The sequence below is a fragment of the Mustela lutreola genome, chromosome 12, assembly GCF_030435805.1.
Source record: "Mustela lutreola isolate mMusLut2 chromosome 12, mMusLut2.pri, whole genome shotgun sequence".
NCBI lineage: Eukaryota > Metazoa > Chordata > Mammalia > Carnivora > Mustelidae > Mustela > Mustela lutreola.
The window spans coordinates 9,837,483-9,859,542 of record NC_081301.1 but is presented as its reverse complement, the minus strand read 5'-3'; the positions used below and the strand labels follow the sequence as shown (position 1 = coordinate 9,859,542).

The 22,060-nt window shown below is 40.6% G+C and overlaps 1 protein-coding gene across 5 annotated transcripts in view; it reads right to left on the bottom strand.

Annotated features, from left to right (window-relative positions):
* Nucleotides 1–22,060, bottom strand: part of SCAI (suppressor of cancer cell invasion) — a 134,650-nt gene that overhangs the window by 53,184 nt on the left and 59,406 nt on the right. For all 5 annotated transcript variants that reach the window (XR_009346410.1, XM_059142320.1, XM_059142321.1 and 2 more), the window contains one exon: nt 13,303–13,434. Coding sequence is in view for 4 of the 5 variants with exons in the window: in XM_059142320.1 (XP_058998303.1) it covers nt 13,303–13,434 (132 nt within the window). In the remaining variant the exon portion in view is untranslated. The remainder of the gene's footprint in view (nt 1–13,302; nt 13,435–22,060) is intronic.

The window sequence follows — 22,060 nt, the reverse complement described above, 5'->3', positions numbered from 1 at the left end:
TCCACATTTGTTGTTAAGTTTTCATCTTTTGTTTTTTCAATGTCTCCACGTACCTCTAGTGAGAAAGTGCTAATCAGACATTTTAAAATTGAAGGTACTGCCAGAATCGTTAAGACTCTTTATCATGTGGCTGCTGCTAGGAAGACTGTATATTACGTAACAGTGTGCAGCGGCAACATTACCTCCACAAGAAATGACAACAACTGGGGGCTTCTTTGTGGATATTGTACAGACTCTGTACGCAAACTTTCAAGGAAGCATGTGCCTGCTTAAGTTACTCTGAGTTTCCCAAACTGACAGATTTAATAAACCTCAGTAATACACATTGTTAACTGAGAAAACAACTAGAATTCAGTGTTTTATTTCATGATGACATATATAGTTTCAGGTGTTCAGCGTAAAAAGCTTTAAGGAAGGGAATTCTGCACCTGGGCTAGACACGAGAAGTCGATCTGAAAGGCTAGAACAGGCTCCTGACAATAATTACTAAGTATCCAAATATTTTCTGATTTATAGCTCTGAACAAAGTTGGCTAAATTCTATACTATTTCCCACAAAAGAATTTAGAATATGTGCCACTACAGTCTAAAAACTTAGCTCTAAAGACAGGAATTTCTTTTTCAATACAGAGTTAAGTTTTTTTTAACTTAGGGTAAGTCCTATGATCACCCTTCCTCTAATGAAACACATCACAGAAGCTAATAAACAAACTGTTATAATTCGATTAGAGTCTAAAACTAACTAAAGTATTTTATAAAGAGTTTTAGACAAATTCCTCTACTATTCAGAGCCTGACTATGGTGTGAAACTCTGAATATATCATTTGGTCATTATTACTGACATTAGAGATGGGAAATTAATGGTCCATAGAATTAAATTAAATGGGGCCCTGTGAATTATCCTGTAAGCGAAACGACCTGATATTTCACTTTTTGCAAAGGCAACTATGTTATAAATCGGCTGCTCATACTCTTCTTCCAAAGCTTTAGAGGAAATTGAAAGTATGACAGCTATCTCACTCTTTTTTTAAATCCTAAACTCCATCAACAAAAGTTAGGAGACTAGAGGAGGCAGAAGTGCAGTGCGAATGATTAAACTTGGTTCCCCGAGCTGTTTCCAGAGTATGCTGAGATGCCAAAATTTAGAAATGTCTTCTGGGTTTCTATAAATCAAATGCCTTAACTAAACTGAATTAGCTGGGATCGCTGATGCCCACCCACACCTGACATCCCGGTTCAACAGCCACCCTTCCATCCTCTGCATGCCAGTCCTCCCTGGGGCGTGCGGCTGGTCACCACTTCTACCATCTTGTAATTCTCTCTTCTTTCTCTTCTCTTCTACTGGCTTCTCTTTCCTAAGCCTGTCCTTAAATGCTTGGCTTCTCCAGGGCATGTGTATGTACACACACACACACACACACACACACACACACAGACACACACACACACACACACGGTGGGCATCAAGGAGCTTAAAGTGAGTTGCTTGAGAACTCATGACCAGTAAATTGTTTAGCTGTGATTCAGATCCAAACCTCCTAACCCCTAATCTAATGTTCTCTTCTTTCTACCATAAGGGAAAACCACCTAGATTTTGATTCCACACTAGTAAATTTCTTCTCTGTGAGCTCATTCTGCTCCCCAGGTCATGGGATGCAAGTGACCTCCAACAAAGCTGTGGTCAAGGGCCTGATTCAACTTCTCTGAACAAGGTTTTCAGTCAAGGAGCACAGCGTCCCTTCACATAGTCTGGTGTACACAGAGAGGCCTTTACTACAGGGACACCGTTGTTCTGATCCATGCCTCTGTGTCTATCTGTATACCGGACAAAACTGTGTTTGGGACTTGCCAAATCAGTTGAGCAATTCCTTGTTTTAACACTAACACTTTTTTTTTTTTTTTTTTTTTTTTTGCCAACTGGTATATCTGGTTTTCAAATATAGGTCTAGGAACGGATCTGTGACTTTGAAGGTGCCAGGGGTACCAACAGGTATAGGCTGTTAACACTGAGTGCTTCCTTTAGGGGAGGGTACCTTAATGATACCACAGTATCAAGCCTTTTGTTTACTGAGGAGGGAGCAAAGCTTTTTTTGAATGAGGGTTTGACAGAAAGTGCCCAAGAGTGCTTGAATAGGCCGAAGGTGGACATCCTATCTATCTTGGTATCCTGTTCCTATCCCTAGCCCCATATCTAGAATGGTGTGGGCACACAGAAGGCACTTAGCAGGGGCACCTGGGTGGTTCAGCTGGTTAAACATCTGCCTTTGGCTCAGGTCATGATCCCAGGGTTCTAGGATTGAGACCCATGTTGGGCTCTCAGCTCAGTGGGGGGTCTGCTTCTCCAGTTGCCTCGGCCTGCCACTCCCCCTGCTTGTGCTCTCTCTCCGCCAAATAAATAAATGAAATATTTTTTTTTTTAAAGGAGGCATTTAGCAAATTGTTCCATTCCTAATAATGGTTTGCAAATTTGAACAATTTCAAATAATCACCCCCAGTTTGAATTCAGACATGCCAAGCCAAATAAAGCTATGGAATGGTATCTCTTCCTCCTATGAACCAGCTCCAGGGGAAGTATAAAAATTCTTACATTTAGAAACGGAACTATTCATAAATTTGTTTCTAATGGCACCCTGCTCATAGGAAAAAAAAGACTGTCAAGTTTTAGATGCCATGTCCCCTCCATGGTGTTGCTGCCTTGTCCCACTAAGTGTCCATGACTATTTTGTAGGTATGACAATACCCAAGCTCTACAGACATGAGTTCCTCTGCGAACCAAGGAGAGGAGTACAAGAAGCCAGGGAGTTAACTGCACCAGTCCTACCGTCAAGCATTCGCCTATATCACCTTGGGAGAAGAGGCTACCAGAGCTCCCCTGGTATTCTAGGATCTTAACTCCTATACGGAGGAACCACTTCTCTGAAGTAGCAATTCCCAAATCAGAACCTATCCTATTAACATAAGCTATTGCTTAATACGCCAAAGCTTCAGCCTTCTCATTTATAAACCAAGAAAATAGATGCGAATGAGGGTGTCTGGAGGATTTCGTGAAATCCCTTGTTCTTAAAACATCTTCACTTTTTCTCTTTATGCTCCTCCTGGAAGACCTCAAAAAGTAAACACAAATACTTTCCCCCTTACCGAGCCTTGATCTCACCCACTAGCAACTAAATAAAAAGGTGAAGAAGCCCTATTTCTATTCCTAGCCAGGCAATTAAGGTATTCATAAACAGTAACGTTCCAGATCAGGTTATACTGAACTGTGACGGTCACAGAGAACTAATTAGAAATACACTCATCTCTTTTTATTTTTTAAAATCTTGGTATAGCATTTAAATCACTGATTTTCTGGATTCTGGGGAAAGGGCAGCAGCACAGTCTTTAATTTACTCAGATCCATTCAAAAAACAGACAGAACCACTAGGTAACAAAACCAAAAACCCACAGACAATATTTTCAGCAAAAATAAGTGTTATGTTACAGGCGAACTATGTCACCCACTAGTTCATATATTGAAGTCCTGGCCCCCAGTACCTCAGAATGTGCCTTTGGAGGCAGGGCCTTTAAAGAAGTATAGTAATTAAACTAAAACAAGGCCTTTTGGGGGGGCACTAATACAATCCTTATCAAGAGGAGATGGGGACACACAGAGAGACACGCACAGAAGGGTGGCCATATGAGAAAGAAAACAGCCATCTGCAAGCTGAAAAGAGAGGCCTGGGAAGGAACCAGCCCTGCAGCACCTTGCTCCTGGACTTCTAAGCTCCAGAACTGTGCAACAATTTCTGCTGTTTAAGCCACCCCATCAGTGGTATTTCATTACGATAGTCCTAGCAAACTACACAGTGGGTAACAAAGTATCTCTCAAATTCCCAAACACAGGTGGGTCCAAGAGACCTGCAGGCCACTGGCATCTGTACGGGAAGAGAAAGAAGAAACAAATGCGACGTCTGATGGACCTGTGAAGAAGAGAGTCCCCCACCCCCACAAATGCCCGTATGTATCATATGTATTCACCAGAAAGCACAGCAGACCATCCCGAGAACGAAAGCTGAAAGTGGGAGGTATTTTGTCTGAGCCAATAGCCATATATGGGTACGAAGTCCTCGAAAAGTGGCCCATCTGAACTGAAATGTACGTAATTAAGAATATGTGTAAGAATATTCAGTGTACATCAAAGACTAAGTGTGAGAAATAAAGGAGATAAAAGATCTCAATAATTTTTCTATATTGATGACATGTAGAAATAAAGTGTTTCAGATATACTAGATAAAACGAAATACATTACTAACCTTCATTTCACTTCTTTTTTATTTACATTTTTAAGATCCGGCTACTAGAACATTTAAAATCACCTTTGTGGCTCATATTAAATTCTTATTAGTCAATGCTTCTCTAGATCACATGATCAAGATACCTGCTGTGCTCTGGTGGCCGTGGACCTCAAATGTGTGTGCAGTTCTTTCGAATGGTAAGCCACAGAAGACAAAAGCATTCGTCACGGGCTTGTACAGGTAGTTTAAGTATTATCTCTGAAATCACATATGCTTTACTATTACCAGAACTCGCCTCTAGGAAAATAGTGGTTTTTTTGAGGATAGAAGAGAAGGAAGAGGGAGCAGCAGAAAAAGAGGGAAGAAAGGGGAAGGAGGAGGCGGGATAGGAAGGGGCCAAGGGAGCGAACCCTTACTTTCCCAGTTAACCCTTTCCTGTGTAGGGGATTTCTTCTTTAACTTAAATACTGGGAGCATATTTAATCAAAATAATCTCTACAGTTATTTTTATTTAACACCATTACACTTCTCTTTGGTGTACTTCTCTGTCAATATATATATTTATATTTATGGCCTCCAATGCTTATTTTGGCCAAGTGTATCTGCTTCTCTGGAGTCAAATAATCAGTGATTCGGAGGCCTCTGTTGTCTCAAAGCCCCAAAAGTCATGGATCTCACTGGTAGACACAGCTGTGTATCTCTAACACATGTCTCAAGATGCTGCCTTATATAATCCCAGCAAGGACTCCATTCTGCTCTAGCAGTCTTAGTCACCATGGTAACTGGAACCCTGCAAGCACTTGGGCTTTTGATCATTTTCTGACAGTATTCAAAGATATTTCCAACATTATTCTCACTTCATTACTACTGTAACTACATGCAAGAGCTATTAAAAGAAAAACACCATTCATTTCATCCATTTCTCACTGTCTTGGACTATGTTTTCTGACACAGTGAGTGGAAAGAACTTATTTATTATGCACATAATATAAGGAGATATTTTCAGTCAAGAAAAACACTTCATTAAGATATTCACATCTAGGAGAATCAAAAGGCTCTGACAAGTTAGATGAAAGACTTAATATAAGGTGGAAAGACACATCTTCAAGAGTAAAAAGGGAATTTATTATACCCAAGGAAGATATTACATAGAAACTCTGAAGCCTTTCACACACTGAAATGCACATTTTTGGTCTGCTCATAAGGAGTTTAAGTCCAAGTGAGGGGGGCACAAGGGGGCTGCTGAGGTGCTACGTGTTCTCTTTCTTCATCCAAGTATAAACAACACAGATGTGCCCTGTTTGTACAAAACACACTATACACATGATAATATGTGTACTTGTCTGAAAGTATATGACACTGCACTGTAAGTTTAATAACTACTTCGTGAACTCAAGAAAAATAGTTGGGGCACCAGGGTCGCTGAGTTGGTTAAGTGTCTGAGTCTTGATTTCGGCTCAGGTCATGATCTCAGGGTCATCGGATCAAGTCCCAAGTTGGGCTCTGTGCTGCAAGTGAGGCCTACTTGGGATTCTCTCACTCCCTCTACCCTTCCTCCTCTCCCTCCACAACGGCCCCCCAAAGGAAAAATGAGTGAAAACACAAAAGCAAGCTAGCCAGAAGATAAGCACTAATAGTGAAAGGAATGTCAGGAATGAAGGGCACCATGGGGCACCTGGGTGGCTCAGTGGGTTAAAGCCTCTGCTTTCGGCTCAGGTCATGATCTCAGGGTCCTGGGATCGAGCCCCGCATCGGGCTCTCTGCTCCGCGGGAAGCCTGCTTCCTCCTCTCTCTGCCTGCCTCTCTGCTTACCTGTGATTTCTCTCTGTCAAATGAATAAATAAAAAAAAATAAAATCTTTAAAAGGAATGAAGGGCACCATGTTAAAGGCCACACTACTCCAGCTGAGTCCCCATTGTCCCCAAATCCCAGAGCTGGCCCAGACCACCCCAATATATTTTTATTCTCTATAAACATTGTGATCCGGTTTTCTATTCAGACCAACACAACCAGAAGAAGGGAAAACACCAAAAAACCTTTCTTTTCATTTTTACCAAAGAAATCTCTATTTTATTTTATTATTTTTTTTTTTAAAGATTTTATTTATTTATTTGACAGAAATCACAAGTAGACAGAGAGGCAGGCAGAGAGAGAGAGGGAAGCAGGTTCCTGCTGAGCAGAGAGCCGATGCAGGACTTGATCCCAGGACCCTGAGATCATGACCTGAGCCGAAGGCAGCGGCTTAACCCACTGAGCCACCCAGGCGCCCAGAAATCTCTATTTTAAAAGAAATGCACAGGGGCGCCTGGGTGGCTCAGTGGGTTAAAGCCTCTGCCTTCGGCTCAGGTCATGATCCCAGGGTCCTGGGATCGAGCCCCGCATCGGGCTCTCTGCTCAGCAGGGAGACTGCTTCCTCCTCTCTCTCTCTGCCTATCTCTCTGCCTACTTGCGATCTCTCTCTCTGTGAAATAAATAAAATCTTAAAAAAAAAAAAAAAAGAAATGCACAAAAGCTATATTAACTCTTGAAAGTAGAGAGGTGTTTAATTCATGTAACTCAAAGAACTTCTTTGGAGAGGGAACAGGAGAGCGGTGTGGACAAGAATGCCATATAACCCACAACCCAACACTCTAGGGAACTCTAACATGACCTACAGAACTGATAAACAGAGGGAGGTCTTCAACCAAGATCTAATACTGAATAAAGCACTTTCCTTTATAGAAACAAGCACAAAAAATACACACCCTACATGTGCCAGACACTTTGAGAAAACCAGCCCCCAAATATATCTGGTCGTCATTTAGGGACTGAACTGAGCACTAAGAGCAAAGAGTCCCCTCTAAGAGTTAGTATGGTAAATGGACATCGATGAAATATAAAATTTTTTATAAACTGAGATCATGAAGTTTTTACAATTTGCACTTTTTCATTTAACTATATATCATTTAACCATATACCATATAACTCTCATTTACATATCCACCAAAATATTTTTAATAGATCTATATTATTCCATATTTGGGTATGTATATAAAATAGATTTTCTTAAAAAATGAAAAGAAAATGGAAGACAGTCTGAGTACTAATCTCTCAGAGAACTATAGACCTGTGCCACCACTAGTTACATTCCTCTCAAACAGCAACCCAAAAGCATTCAGATAATATGTACTCTTTACTCACCATTTTTATACTAGAAATAATTAAGGCTGTTTAAAATAAAAAGAGCCCTGCATGCAAAACATTGAAAATAAATCCCTGATGACTTTGCTTACCCATTCTTCTTGGCCAAAATTTAGCATTATTAGTTGTTTTTTAAATTTTTTTATTTTTAAAGATTTTATTTATTTGACAGAGAGAGAGAGTGAGAGCAAGAACACAAGCAGGGGCAGTGGGAGAGGGAGAAGCAGGCTTCCCACTGAGCAGGGAGCCTGATGTGGCACTCGATTCCAGGACCCTGGGATCATGACCTGAGTCGAAGGCAGACGCTTAATAACTGAGCCACCCAGGAGTCCTAGCCTTATTAGTATTGTCAAATTTTATTTTATTATTTTATTTTTTTTAAGATTTTATTTATTTGACAGAGAGATCACAAGCAGGCAGAGAGGCAGACAGAGAGAGAGGAAAAAGCAGGCTCCCTGCTGAGCAGAGAGCCCGATGCGGGGCTCGATCCCAGGACCCTGAGATCATGACCTGAGCCGAAGGCAGTGGCTTAACCCACTGAGCCACCCAGGCACCCCAGTATTGTCAAATTTTAAATAGCACTTAAGGAAACTACTATTCCACATCTGGGAGGCAATCAACGTATCAGTATAGAAAATACTGCTTTTAGGTAGCAATTTATGATAGCTGCAAGTTACAAATATACACTGACAAAATTCTCACTTAACAAATGAAGAAGGGAGATTTCAAACTGGTGGGACCTGTGTCTTCATGTACTGAATATTTTAGAGAACAAGAGTCAAAAGGATTAAATCTTGAACCTGATATAGTTTCAAGTTCTCAAGAACTAAACTGAAATAGGCATCACTGGCATATTATAATAAATTTCCCCAACAGTGAATAAACAGTCCTAAAGGTTAGAGATCACACAACATTCTCCATGAATTAGGGTTTCCTACCATTCCCACAGATAAATTTTACTCTGCAGTTACTTTAAAACTAAATAAAATTTTAAAAATCAAAATAAAATCAGTGTGATCAGGGACGCCTGGGTAGCTCAGTGGGTTCTTCAGCTAAGGTCATGATCTCAAGGTCCTGGGATCGAGCCCCTTATCGGGCTCTCTGCTCAGTCGGGAGCCTGCTTCCCCCTCTCTCTCTGCTTGCCTCTCTGCCTACTTGTGATCTGTGTCTGTCAAATAAATAAATAAAATCCTTTAAAAAAAAGATCAGTGTGATCATTAAAATGGCACTTAAAAAAAAGACCAAAATGAGACCCATTTGAGCTGGTAAAATATATTTGCACAACTGAAACAACATTTCAAAAACAGAGTGAAATAAAACAATTTAATTCTAGTTAGCAGCTGTTTTTTTTTTTTTTTTTAAATATTTATTTATTTATTTGAGAGAGAGCACATGTATGTGAGCAGGGGGAGGAGTGAGTAGGGGGGCAGAATCTCAAGCAGACTCTTGTTGAGTGTGAAGCCTGATGCAGGGCTCAATGTCATGACCCCAGAATCATGACCTGAGCCAAAAGCAAGAGTTGGGACACTCAATCGAGCCATGCAGGCACTCCTAGTTAGCAGGGGTTTTGGATACAATATATGCTGTTCTCATGTGGCCTAAAGATAAAGATGTACTTAAAAATGATTTATAAACTGTATGGTGCTATGTGGAATGTATGTGTTACTGTTACTGTTGTAGTAGTTACAGAATGATGCTAACCAGGCAGAAAGTCTCTAGCAGGAGATTACCTGAGCTTTATGATTCATTTATGACTCTGAATCAGATTAGGAAAATAATTCCTTTATAAGAAGGGAAATGCCAGAGCACCTGGATGACTCAGTGGGTTGGACCTCTGCCTTCGGCTCGGGTCATGGTCCCAGGGTCCTCGGATCGAGCCCCAAGTCGGGCTTTCTGCTCATCAGGGAGCCTGTTTCTCCCTCTCTCTCTGTCTCCTCTCTGCCTACTTCTGCCTACTTGTGATTTTTATGTCAAATAAATAAATTAAAAAAAAAAAAAAGAAGAAGGAAAATGACATTGCTAAATCCAATATGCTTCTCAGACATATTGAGTGAAAACATACTCATACTCCTACTATACTCATTCTTATATTCAAATAAGAATATACAGAGAACTAGTAAACTTTGGGTCAAATATGTAATACCTAGTTTTTGAAAAGCAGTATAGCAAAAAAGTACTGATATGAAATTACAAGAAGAAATATGTCTTGTAAATAGTAAATGAATAATAAAAGAAATAAAATGTGATATTTAGTGGACAAATTTCAGAGACATTTTCTGAAAGTGATGAAGAAAAGAACAGAGATGAAAATCGAGTGACTAGATTGTTGCAGAGGATTTGGGCTGAATATTCAATGTAAGCAATACAAGAATATAAACAAGAAGGGAGAACAAGGAACAAGAAAGAAAAATACGAAAGAAATGCAATATTCAACTGAAAAAAATGTTTTCTGATTTAAAAAAATGTCTAAGACCTCACAGCATATGTAAAAATTAACTAAAAATGGTTCACAGATCTAAATAGGAGAGCGAGCAGCGTAAAAGAAGAAAACAGGAGTAAATCTTGATGACTTCAGGTTAGGCAATGATTTCTTAGACAAAGCACTAAAAAGTACAACCAATGAACAAGAAGAATAACAAGCGGGACTTTACTAAAATAAAAGCTTCTCTGCTTCAAACGACACCATCAAGAAAGTGGAGAGACAGCCCACTGAATGGAAAAATACACATTTGCGAATCATTACAACTCAAGAAGGACTTATATCCAGAACAACTATAACTTAAGAGGATAAATAACCTGGGACGCCTGGGTGGTGCAGTTGGTTAGGCAGCTGCCTTTGGCTCGGGTCATGGTCCCAGCGTCCTGGGATCGAGTCCCACATCGGGCTCCTTGCTCAGCAGGGAGCCTGCTTCTCCCTCTGCCTCTGCCTGCCATTCTGTTTGCCTGTGCTCGCTCTCTCCCCCCCTCTCTCTCTGATAAATAAATAAAATCTTAAAAAAAAAAAAAAAAAGAGGATAAATAACCCAATTGGAAGAATGATCAAAGGATTAGAATAGACATTTGGCTGGGTGCCTGGGCGGATCTATCTGTTAAGTATTTGACTCTTGATTTTGGCTCAGGTCATGATCTCAGGGTTATGAGATGGAGCCCCACGTCAGGCTCCAGGCTGGGTGTAGGGGCTGCTTGAGATTCTCTCTACCTCTCCCTCTGGCCCTCCTTCCCCATAAGGGGAAAAAAAAAAAAAAAAAAAAAGACATTTGGTTAATACATACATGAAAAGATGTCCAACATCATTAGTCACTTGGGAAATACAACAAAACCACAATGAGATACCACCTCACAAGACCCACAAGAATGACTTTCATCCAAAGGACAGACAATAGGAGTGCCTGGCTGGCTCAGTCAGTGGAACATATGACTCTCAGTCTCATGGTTTTAAGTTCAAGCCCCACGATGGGTGTAGAGATCAATTAAAAATAAAATCTTGGGGTGCCTGGGTGGCTCAGCGGTTGAGCCACTGCCTTCGGCTCAGGTCATGATCTCAGGGTCCTGGGATCGAGTCCCACATTGGGCTCTCTGCTCAGCAGGGAGCCTGCTTCCCTCTCACTCTCTCTTCCTGCCTCTCTGCCTACTTGTGATCTCTGTCAAATAAATAAATAAAATCTTTAAAAAAGAAAAAATTCTTGAGGGCACCTGGGTGGCTCAGTGAGTTAAGCTTCTGCCTTCAGTTCAGGTCATGATCTCAGGGTTCTGGGATGGAGCCCCACATTGGGCTCTCTGCTCAGAGGAGAGCCTGCTTCCCCCTCTCTCTCTGCCTGCCTCTCTGCCTACTTGTGATCTCTGTCAAATAAATAAATAAAATCTTTAAAAATAATATAAAATAAAATAAAATCTTAGGGTGCCTGCATGGCTCAGTTGGTTAAGCATCCGACTCCGGATCTCAGCTCGTCTTGATCTCAGGGTCATGAGTTTAAGCCTTGCATTGGGCTCTATGTCAGGCGTGGAGCCTACTTAAAATAAAAAATAAAATAAAATAAAAAATCTTAAGGGGGCACCTGGCTGGCTCAGTTGGAAGAGCCTGTGACTTGATCTCGAGGTCATGAGTTAGAGCCCCAAAGTGGATGTTGAGATTACTTAAATTAAAAAAAAAAAAAAATGGGGGCACCTGGGTGTCTCAGTGGGTTAAAGCCTCTGCTTTCAGCTCAGGTCATGATCCCAAGGTCCTGGGATCAAGCCCCAAGTAGGGCTCTCTGCTCAGCAGGGAGCCTGCTTCCCTTCCTCTCTGCCTACTTGTGATCTCTGTCTGTCAAGTAAGAAAATAAAATCTTAAAAAAAAAAAAGATGCAATTAATCTGACTGTTAGCAAAAGCAAAAGCGGATCTCAAAGATTCTTTTATAGCACAAAATAGGAAGCAGCAGAGTGTAGGAGTGAACACTGTCTTGGGAATCCTTCATTAACAAATGTTTATAAAGCATCTGCTGTGGGCCAGACCCTGGCTTACTTACTAGAGAAATTGTGACAGACAGGGTCTTGCTCTCAGGAACATTTAATTTTAGGTAGGAAGACATTATAAAGCAAATCAATAAGACTGCTCAAGATAGTGATGAGTTTATTAAAAAAAAAAATTAGGGGCACCTAAGTGACTCGTTGGTTAAGCATCTGCCTTCCACTCGGGTCACGACCCCAGAGTCCTAGCATTGAGCCCCAGGTTGGGCTCCCTGCTCAGTGGGGAGTCTGCTTCTCCCTCTCCCTCTATACAGCGCCCCTGCTGATGCTCTCTCTCTTGCTCTCTCTCTCTCAAAATACAATCTAAAAATAAATTAAATGAATATAGGGATAAAGTGATTGAAAGAGTAGGGTTTTTTTTTAAAAGATTTTATTTATTTATTTGACAGACAGAGATCACAAGTAGGCAGAGAGGCAGGCAGAGAGAGAGGGGGAAGCAGGCTCCGTGCTGAGCAGAGAGCCCGATGTGGGGCTCGATCCCAGGACCCTGAGATCATGACCTGAGCTGAAGGCAGAGGCTTAACCCAGTAAGCCACCCAGATGCCCCGGAAGTGTAGCTTTAGATAGTGGTCCGGGAGGATTCATTTGGTGATCCTGTAATTATCTTTATAACTGTAAATGTCTTCTTCTTCTTTTTTTTTTTTTTAAAAGATTTTATTCATTTATTTGACAGAGAGAGAGATCACAAGTAGGCAGAGAGAGAGAGGAGGAAGCAGGCTCCCCGCTGAGCAGAGAGCCCGATGCGGGACTCGATCCCAGGATCCTGAGATCATGACCTGAGCCGAAGGCAGCGGCTTTTTACCCACTGAGCCACCCAGGCTCCCTGTAAATGTCTTCTTAAAAGATATATTAACGTCAATACCCCAGTGTGTAAAATCAGATGTACATCAGGAATGATGTGGAACAATGTACATAAAACCATTTAACAAAATAATTATTCTCAACTTGAATAAAACAATAGAAATTCTCCTTTCTCTTATTTTTTTTCATCCGAGAATGAAGTGTGTCACAGAAAAAAGTGTGATAACCTCTAATACACGTATTTATAGAATAGTCTAGGGGCGCCTGGGTGGCTCAGTGGGTTAAAGCCTCTGCCTTCAGCTCAGGTCATGATCCCAGGGTCCTGGGATCGAGCCCCACATCGGGATCTCTGCTTAGCAGGGAGCCTGCTTCCTCCTCTTTCTGTCTGCTTCTCTGCCTACTTGTGATCCCTGTCAAATAAATAAATAAAATCTTAAAAAAAAAAAGAACAGTCTACCCATAACTTTCAGAAACTTACCACATACCAGCCATGGGAAAAAATACAGAACTAGAGAAAAGTTTAAGGCATCAAGAGTCCACTAACCTTAATCCATTGAACAGTTGCTTAGACTTATCCAGAAGGTAACAAAAATCTGTAACTGTTTTCCTCTCTCCCTGTGGGATATCATCTTCAGCACCTCCAGAGGACATGATTTCTTTAAGCGCAAATTCAGTCCTGTAAGAAAACATCCGTCCATTTATCCAGTAGGTAAAAATAAAAAGAGAAAGATATCTTAGTTATATTATCTGAACATTTTTTTCAAGATGCATATAGGATTCTTCTGATCACAGTCAAATCATCCAAATAACATAAGTACAAGATGGTGTGGGAAAACAGACAAGCTCATATTGATAGTAGGAATGAAAACTGGTACATCCATATTGGAAAGTAAATTTTTGTTAATATTCGTTCACCCAGGGGCGCCTGGGTGGCTCAGTGGGTTAAGCCGCTGCCTTCGGCTCAGGTCGTGATCCCAGAGTCCTGGGATCGGGTCCCGCATCGGGCTCTCTGCTCAGCGGGGAGCCTGCTTCCCCCTCTCTCTCTGCCTGCCTCTCTATTTGTAATCTCTGTCTGTCAAATAAACAAATAAAATCTTTAAAAAAAAAAAAAAATATTCGTTCACCCAATAAGCATTAACTGGATGCCTATTATGTTCCAAGTCCTCCTCTATATGGTTAAGAAACAAAATGTTGATCCTTCCGATCTATTTATCTTTTGGATCCATTCTGTAAATCCATCCTAGAAAATGATCGACAAATGTAAAACACTTTATCTACAATTTTTATCTATAATTTTCAGTATCATAATATTTAAAAACTGGTAACAACCTAAAAGAACCAAAGAGGGCAATTATTAAGTGTTTCACAGTGTTTCACAGGGCCCCTGGGTGGCTCATTCGGTTAAGTGTCCCAGCTCTTGGTTTCAGTTCAGGTCATGGTCTCATGGCCGAGACAGAGCGCCATGTCAGCCTCTGTGCTCTGCATGCAGTCTGCCTGAGGTTCTCTCCCTCTCCTGCTTGTGTGCTCCCTCTCTCTCAAATAAGTGAAATATTTTTTTAAAAGTGCTTCACACAAGTTAGTGGACTCTTGATGGGTGGCTCAGTGGGTTAAGCCTCTGCCTTCAATCCAGGGTCCTGGGATCAAGCCCCGCATCAGGCTCTCTGCTGAGCAGAGAGCCTGCTTCCCCCTCTCTCTGCCTGCCTCTCCACCTACTTGTGATCTTTGTCTGTCAAATAAATAAATAAAATCTTCCAAAAAAAAAAAAAAAGTGCTTCACACAATGCTAACAACAGCACTGTATCCTGTCACTAACTTAAAATTATATTTAAGATAAGGTGAGAACATGCCAGTGTAGCATACTACTCAGTGTAAAAAGGGTATAGAAACCACACACATACACACATACACATTAAAGATACATTTTGTTAAATCTAAGCTATCTTCATATGTAATCAATCCTGGTAATCAAGCCATTTGAGAAAACAGCAAGTTGCTGGACAGTATGGGTAGTATGAACCTATACTAAATAAAAATATTCATTTGTGTTTACATATGGACAGAAACACCCAGAACAACATACAGAAATCTGGCCCTAATGCAGGGTGAAAATACAGGCAGAACAGACAAGAGCCAGAGACCAGAGATGAGAGTCAGGGTGTGGTGTAGTTATTTTGGTAAATATTTTTCTCTCCAACATTTTCTTGAACAGGCAATTGTGGCTACAGGGCAGGAAGATTGTCAGGAAGCCTAAAAATGTCCAGGGGCTGCAGAGAACAAGTGGGTGCCGTGGAGCCGGGGGTGGGGGTGACTTGCATGCATGGTACTGCGTGGACTCTGCATGTGCACATGCTCCCTCTTCTCACCAATGCTTTCTGCGCTTGGTGGGGTAGGAGGTTTTAACAGAGGGAAACAGACCTGAAAGGGCTGGGCCTTGGAAGGGTTTCACAGTGTAATGACCCTGGGTAAGTCTTCCCTCCCAACCCAATGCCCACCTTCATTCTCTAAATCGAGCAGGAGACGCACAAACTAGGCCCAAAGCTGCCTGTAGCCTTCTTCACCTCACCTCAAATACCTTGTGAGCCAGGGTGACTCACATCCCCAGGACGTGGGAGAAAAACAGAAAACAAAAGCTTAAAAATAAGTAAACTTAGGCACTTGGCTGGCTCAGTCAATCTCAGGGTTGTAAGTTCGAGAGAGTTCGCCTGCTCTGGTGCCTGAGCAGGGGAGTAGAAGGGGAGGGGGAGGGGCAGAGGAAGAGAGAGAAGATGACCCCACCCCCAGTCAGGAAGCACGGTGCAGGAAGCACGATGAGGGTTTGCATGATGAGGGGCTCAAACCCAGGACGGTGAGATCATGACTTGCGCTGAAATCCAGAGTTAGCCACCCAACTGACTGGGCCAACCAGGGGCCTCTGAACAAATTCCACTTTTATATAACATCACAACTTTACATGTTATTGCTTTTGCCTATTTTGTTCACCTGGTAAATTTATTTATTTATTTATTTTCACCTGGTAAATTTCTATTCATAGTTCAAGACATGCAAATGACACCTTTTCAGTAAAACCTTTCTTGAAAATCTAATGACAGTAGAGGCTTCTTCAGTGACTCCATTAGAAATCATATCTAGAGGGACGCCTGGATGGCTGAGTCAGTTGGGCGTCTGCCTTCAGCTCACATCATGAATCTGGAGCCCCAGGATCAAGCACTGCATTGCGTTCCCTGCTCAGCAGGGAGCCTGCTTCTCCCACTGCCCCTCACCCACTCATTCTCTCTCCCAAATAAATAAAGAAAATCTTAAAGAAATCATACATATAATTACACACATTATACACATTATATGTATAATATACATTTGATGTATATTGTACAGTATACATATACACAATTATACATATTATATGTGTAATTGGTTGATTATACATACGTATAATCAAACTGTTATACATACAATCAAACAATTATTTGTTTAAAAAAGTATGACTCATCCTTTAGATCTATACTGTCCAAAACTAGTGATTAGCCACATGTGGTTACTTTGCATATGAAACATTGGCACTCTACACTGAGATGTGCTGGGGTGCCTGGGTGGCTCAGAAGGTTAAGCCTCTGCCTTGGGCTTGGGTCATGATCTCAGGGTCCTGGGATCGAGCCCTGCATTGGGCTCTCTGCTCAGCGGGGAGCCTGTTTCCTCCTCTCTCTCTGCCTGAGTCTCTGCCTACTTGTGATCTCTCTCTCTGTGTCAAATAAATAAATAAAATCTTTAAATTGAGATGTATTGGGTGCCTTGGTGGCTCAAGTCATGATCCCAGCGTCCTGGGATCAAGTTCCGCATCAGGTTCCCTGCTCAGCGGGAAGCCTGCTTCTCCCTCTCCCACTTCCACTGCTTGTGTTCCCTCTCTCACTGTGTCTGTCTCTGTCAAATAAAAAAATAAAATCTTTTATAATAAATAAATAAATAAATTGAGATATGTTGTAAATGTAAAATACAACAAATTTAGCAGACTTATTATGAAAAAAGGATGTAAAAATCTCATTAATAATTTTTATATTGCTACATGTTGAAATAATATTTTGGTATTTTAGTTAAATAAAATATATTATTAAAATTAATTTCATCTGTTTCTTCTTACTTCTTAATGTGTCTAGGAGAAAACTTAAAATCATACATGACTCAATTATATTTCTTTTTCTTTTAAGATTTTATTTATTTATTTGACAGAGACAGCAAGAGAGGGAACAAAGCAGGGGGAGTGGGAGAATGAGGCTCCCTGCCAGGCAGGGAGCCTGATGTGGGACTCGATCCCAGGATCCTGGGATCATGACCAGAGCTGAAGGCAGCCGCTTAACCAACTGAGCCACCCAGGCGCCCCAGAACAAATAATTATTAAGTAAAACTTTAAAAAGTATCTATCTTTAACAACTGTACCAAGTAATATTAAAAAAAACCTCAGAATAAATGTAATGCAGATATACAAGACGAATCACAGAAAGCTATAAAACCCTCAGAGCTTGAAAGTTAAAGACTTACAGAAAATTAAGAATATGCCGTATTTTATACTAGAAGCCTCAAAATTATAAAGACATTAAGATTCCCTAAATTCGTCTATAGATCAATGCAATAAAATCAAAGTATTGATAGATTTGTTTGTGGTAATGGACATACTGATTCTATCACCTACACAGAAATGTAAAGAGCCAATAGCAGGCAAAATAATCCTGAAGAAGAAAATAGAAGAACTGATGCCACTGGATGATACCAAAATAATATTTTGGTATTTTAGTTAAATAAAATATATTATTAAAATTAATTTCATCTGTTAATTTCAAGACTTTTGAAAAGTACCAGGACTGAAGACTGTGGAATGGGCACAAGGAGAGAAAAATTGAACAATACAACGGAATAGAGTTGAAGGACAACCCAAATGTAAATGCTCACTTGATTTATGACACACAACACACAACAGTGGCACTCTAAAACAATGAGAAAAAATCATTTTACCAAAAAAAAAGAAAGAAAGAAAGAAAAAGAACCAGTACTGGGTCAACTAGATAGCTAAGTTAAAAGAAAGAGCATGAATCTTGATTCCTATCTACATTACACAAAAATCAATTCTCGGTAGCCTGGATGTAAATATAAAAGGTAAAATCAAACAGTTCTTACATAAGAATATGGGAGGCAATCTTCATGATCCTGGGATTAATTTTTTTAAAAAAAGTTTATTTAAACAGTTCACTTCAGGATGGAAAAATTAGATCATTCTGAAAACCAAGAACTGTATTCATTAAAAGACACTACCAGAAAAGTGAAAGAAAGACAAGTTGACTCCCTGTGCAGCTGAAAACCCATGTATAATTTTTGACACCCCGCCCGCTGCAAACTTAACTATAATAGCCTACTGTTGACCAGAAACCTTACCAATATTATCAACTGTAAGTGAACATATATTTGGTACACTGTGCCTATGATATACTGTATTCTTATAAATAAAGTAAGCTGGAGAAAAGAAACTGTTATTAAAATCATAAGGAATAGAAAACATGTCTCTTTGATACTGTCAGTTTATAGATTTCCTAAAAAAAATCCACCTATAAGTGGACCAGCACAGTTCAAGAACCCGTGTTGTGCAAGGGTCAGCTGTAGCGTGTTTGCAGATGTAATTAAGATGTAAATTAACATGCAGTCATACTGCAATAGAGTATTAATCCAATTTGACTGGTGTCCTTAGGAACTGAGGAGAGACAGACACCCAGAGTGAGGAGAATGCCATGTGCAGACACAGACACAGAGGGAAGACAGCCATATGAAGAAGGAGACAGACGGGAATTATGCAGCTGTATGCCAAGGAACACCAAGGATTGCTGGCGACCACCAGAAGCTAGGGGCAGGGAAATGGAACAGATGATCCCTCTGAGTTTCTTCTAAAAAGGACCAATCCTGCCAACACCTTGATTTTGGACTTCTGCCCTCCTGAAGTGTGAGAGCACAAATTTCTGTTGTTTTAAGCCACCCACTTACTGGTAATTTGTTATGGCAGCCCTAGGAAACCAATCCATATACGACAGAATCCTGATACGGATTACAAAATAGACACACAGCAAAAGAGCAACGAGTAGGGACAACTGTTCAAAGAGTCGTTCTGCTAAATACAGAGCATCTGGCAAATTATTGACCTGCCTTGTTGACAATTTCTTTTTCTAGGAAGTCTTTCAACAAAGCAACAAGAGAAACTGGCTACTCTGGACTGAATTCTGAGTAAGTGGTTGGCAACACGAAAGTATGAAAGAAACCTGGTTAAGTGTGTATTACATGACACAGAGGGAAACAATGCAGGGTCCTAACAACAGTGGAAAGAGCCCTCCCGTAGCCCAGAAGCCCAAGTATTCCTGTTCCTAACACTTCTTAGTTATGTGATTATGAACAAACAAACCAAAACTTTAGGTAACACTTTGAGCCGCAAGTTTTTAATTCACAAAAACAAGCAATTTGCACTTGTTCTGTAGATCTCAAATAACTGTTGTGAAGATAGAGCAAGGTTTTTTAGGTGTGAAAGAAGTCTGAAAACACTGTGTCATGTATAATATCCCCATGGTTATTACTCTGCAGTTTAGTGATGCTTCAAAAGAAAAAAAGAGAGAGAGAGAGAGAATCATCCTGTAATAAGAGCTAAGGGGAGAGGGCGCCTGGGTGGCTCAGTCAGTTAAGCATCTACCTTCAGCTCAGGTCATGATCTCAGGGTCCTGGGATGGGGCTCCCTGCTCAGAGGGGAGCCGGCTTCTGCCCCTTCCCCACCTCCCATCCAGCTCCTGCTCTCTCACACTCTCTCTCCCAGGAAGGAAGGAAGGAAGAAGGGTAAGAGAGAAAGAATGAAAGACCTAAAAGAGAACCATCGAGAAAACAATGGAAATACGTTGGAAGTGAAACCAAAATATAGTAAGAAATTTATTCGGACAGAACAGAGAATATATTTATAGAAATCACATGGTAGGAAAGAAATCATTTTCTAATGTACTCAGATTTCTAAAAAGTCGAATAGAGATGGAATGGCTGTCTAATTAAGCATCAGCATAAGAGTCTATCACACAGGGGTGCCTCAGTCAGTTGAGCCTCTGGCTCTTGATTTCAGCTCAGGTCATGATATCAGAGTTCTGAGATCAAGCCCCCCCGTTGGGCTCTGAACTCAACATGGAGTCTGCCTGTCCTTCTCCCTCTGCTCTTCTGCCCCAACCCCTTCCCTTTCTCGCAAATAATTAAATAATATTAAAAATAAGAAGAAGAAGTGGGCATGCCTGGGTGGCTCAGTAGGTTGGACACCTGCCTTTGGCTCAGGCTCAGGTCCTGAGATCAAGTCCTCTATCAAGCTCAGCACAGAGTCTGCTCTTCCCTTTGCCTCCTACTCCTCCCAATTGTGCTTTCTCTCCTCTCTCTCTCTCTGACAAATAAATAAATGAAAAAAAAAGTATCACACATATGTTTTCTCACCTATAAAAAAATGAGATATTAATAATAAGGACCCCATAAGGCTGTTGGACAATAAAATGAACTAATGGATATAAAACTGCCCTGTAAATTATGATGTACTCTAGAATTATTAGCCGTAAAACTGTCATACTTGTGCTCAGAACAGAGCACAAATTGAAAAATACTAAGTACAAAAATTTTTTTAATGTGTGTGTATGTGGTTTTCACACATTCACTGTAAAAGGAACAAGAAGCTACTGCTTGGTCCAGATGGTATTCCTATAATACGAACAAACGGCAGTGCTCAGAAGCTGGTCCTTACCAGCATGGAAAGCATGTTCACGTATCAAAGACAGCACAAAACTATCCTGAATTACATGCAAATTATTTTCTGAAAACAATTTTTCAGACTTAATGCAACATGCGACTGAACTTAAGCTACATGCTGTAAGAACAACGTCGGGAGGAATGCGTAGGCACCACCCTTCTCCTCGCTCTGTGTCGAGAGCAACTGAATGGACTGAAGGCAAAGAGAGTTTAAGAAAAGAAAGCCAAAGGAACTAGGTCTTGGAGCCTCAGTCCTGTACACAGAGCCAGAAGGTCATTTGTGAGATGCTGTGCACTAGACTAGGAAGATATTTTGCCTACCGAATGTGGAAGAAGAGAGGTGTTTAACACACACAAATATGCAAATCCAGTACTTACTGAATGGAGGCCTAGCACAGCCTACCAGAAAGTACTACAGTGAAAGAAAGGGAAGGTAGGCATTAGTCAGTCAGTCATCTCAAAACAATGACTATCAACAAGACACATGCAAGGACTATTTATGAGGCTAATGGGGCAGGAAACACAAAAATATACAGAATGAAAGCATCAAAAATATGTACCCTTGAGAATAATGTGAGAAAACATCATCTGAAGCAGCCTAAGGCTAATGATTCATAAAAACTGTCTCCAGTGGGGGAACCCACAGAGGTAGCAGTCAAATGCAATCTAGAGGTAGCAGTCAAATGCAATCTAGTGCAATTGAAATAGTTCCATTTATTCATCACATAAAAACTCACGAGGCAATAAGAAGTTCAGGCAAGAATCTCAATCACCAACCAAAAAGACATTACTCTTATTCGGTATAGGAAGAAGTACAGACCACACAGACTTTTTCTTCTTAATCACAAACAAAGATGACAGTGGCAATAGTCAGAAGTCTGTGTCTATAGTACACTAAAAGCAGACAACATGAAAAGCATCTGGGGCCACCCAAAACCACCATCTCAGCATACTCGGAGAGAAAGCTGTTAGTCATGCAAATATTAGGTCACACCTGATTTGTGTTAAGCAGAATGAAAAACAAAAACAAAACAGCCAATAACCCATTAAAAGATACTTATGATCTATACCATGACAATTTGGGTTTCCTAAATTACAGGTTTTATCTGTAATAAATTGAAAGCCAAGGAAAGAAAATAATAAATTTTTCACTAAAAGAAAAATAAAAGTTACTCTTTCTTTTAGCAGTAACTAACTGATGATATGCCCATATATCTGTATATATATGTATACTAATATAACAGCTTTATTGAAATATGATTCACATACCACACAGTTCACTTATTTAGGTATGTAAGGCAGCAGTTTTCAATATATTCACAGATATACAAGCATCACCACATTCAACTTCAGAACATGTTCTTTTTAAGATTTTATTTATTTATTTGATAGTCAGAGATCACAAGTAGGCAGAGAGGAAGGCAGAGAGAGAGGATGAAGCAGGCTCCCCGTGGAGCAGAGAGCCCGATGAGGGGCTCCATCCCAGGACCCTGGGATCATGACCTGAGCCGAAG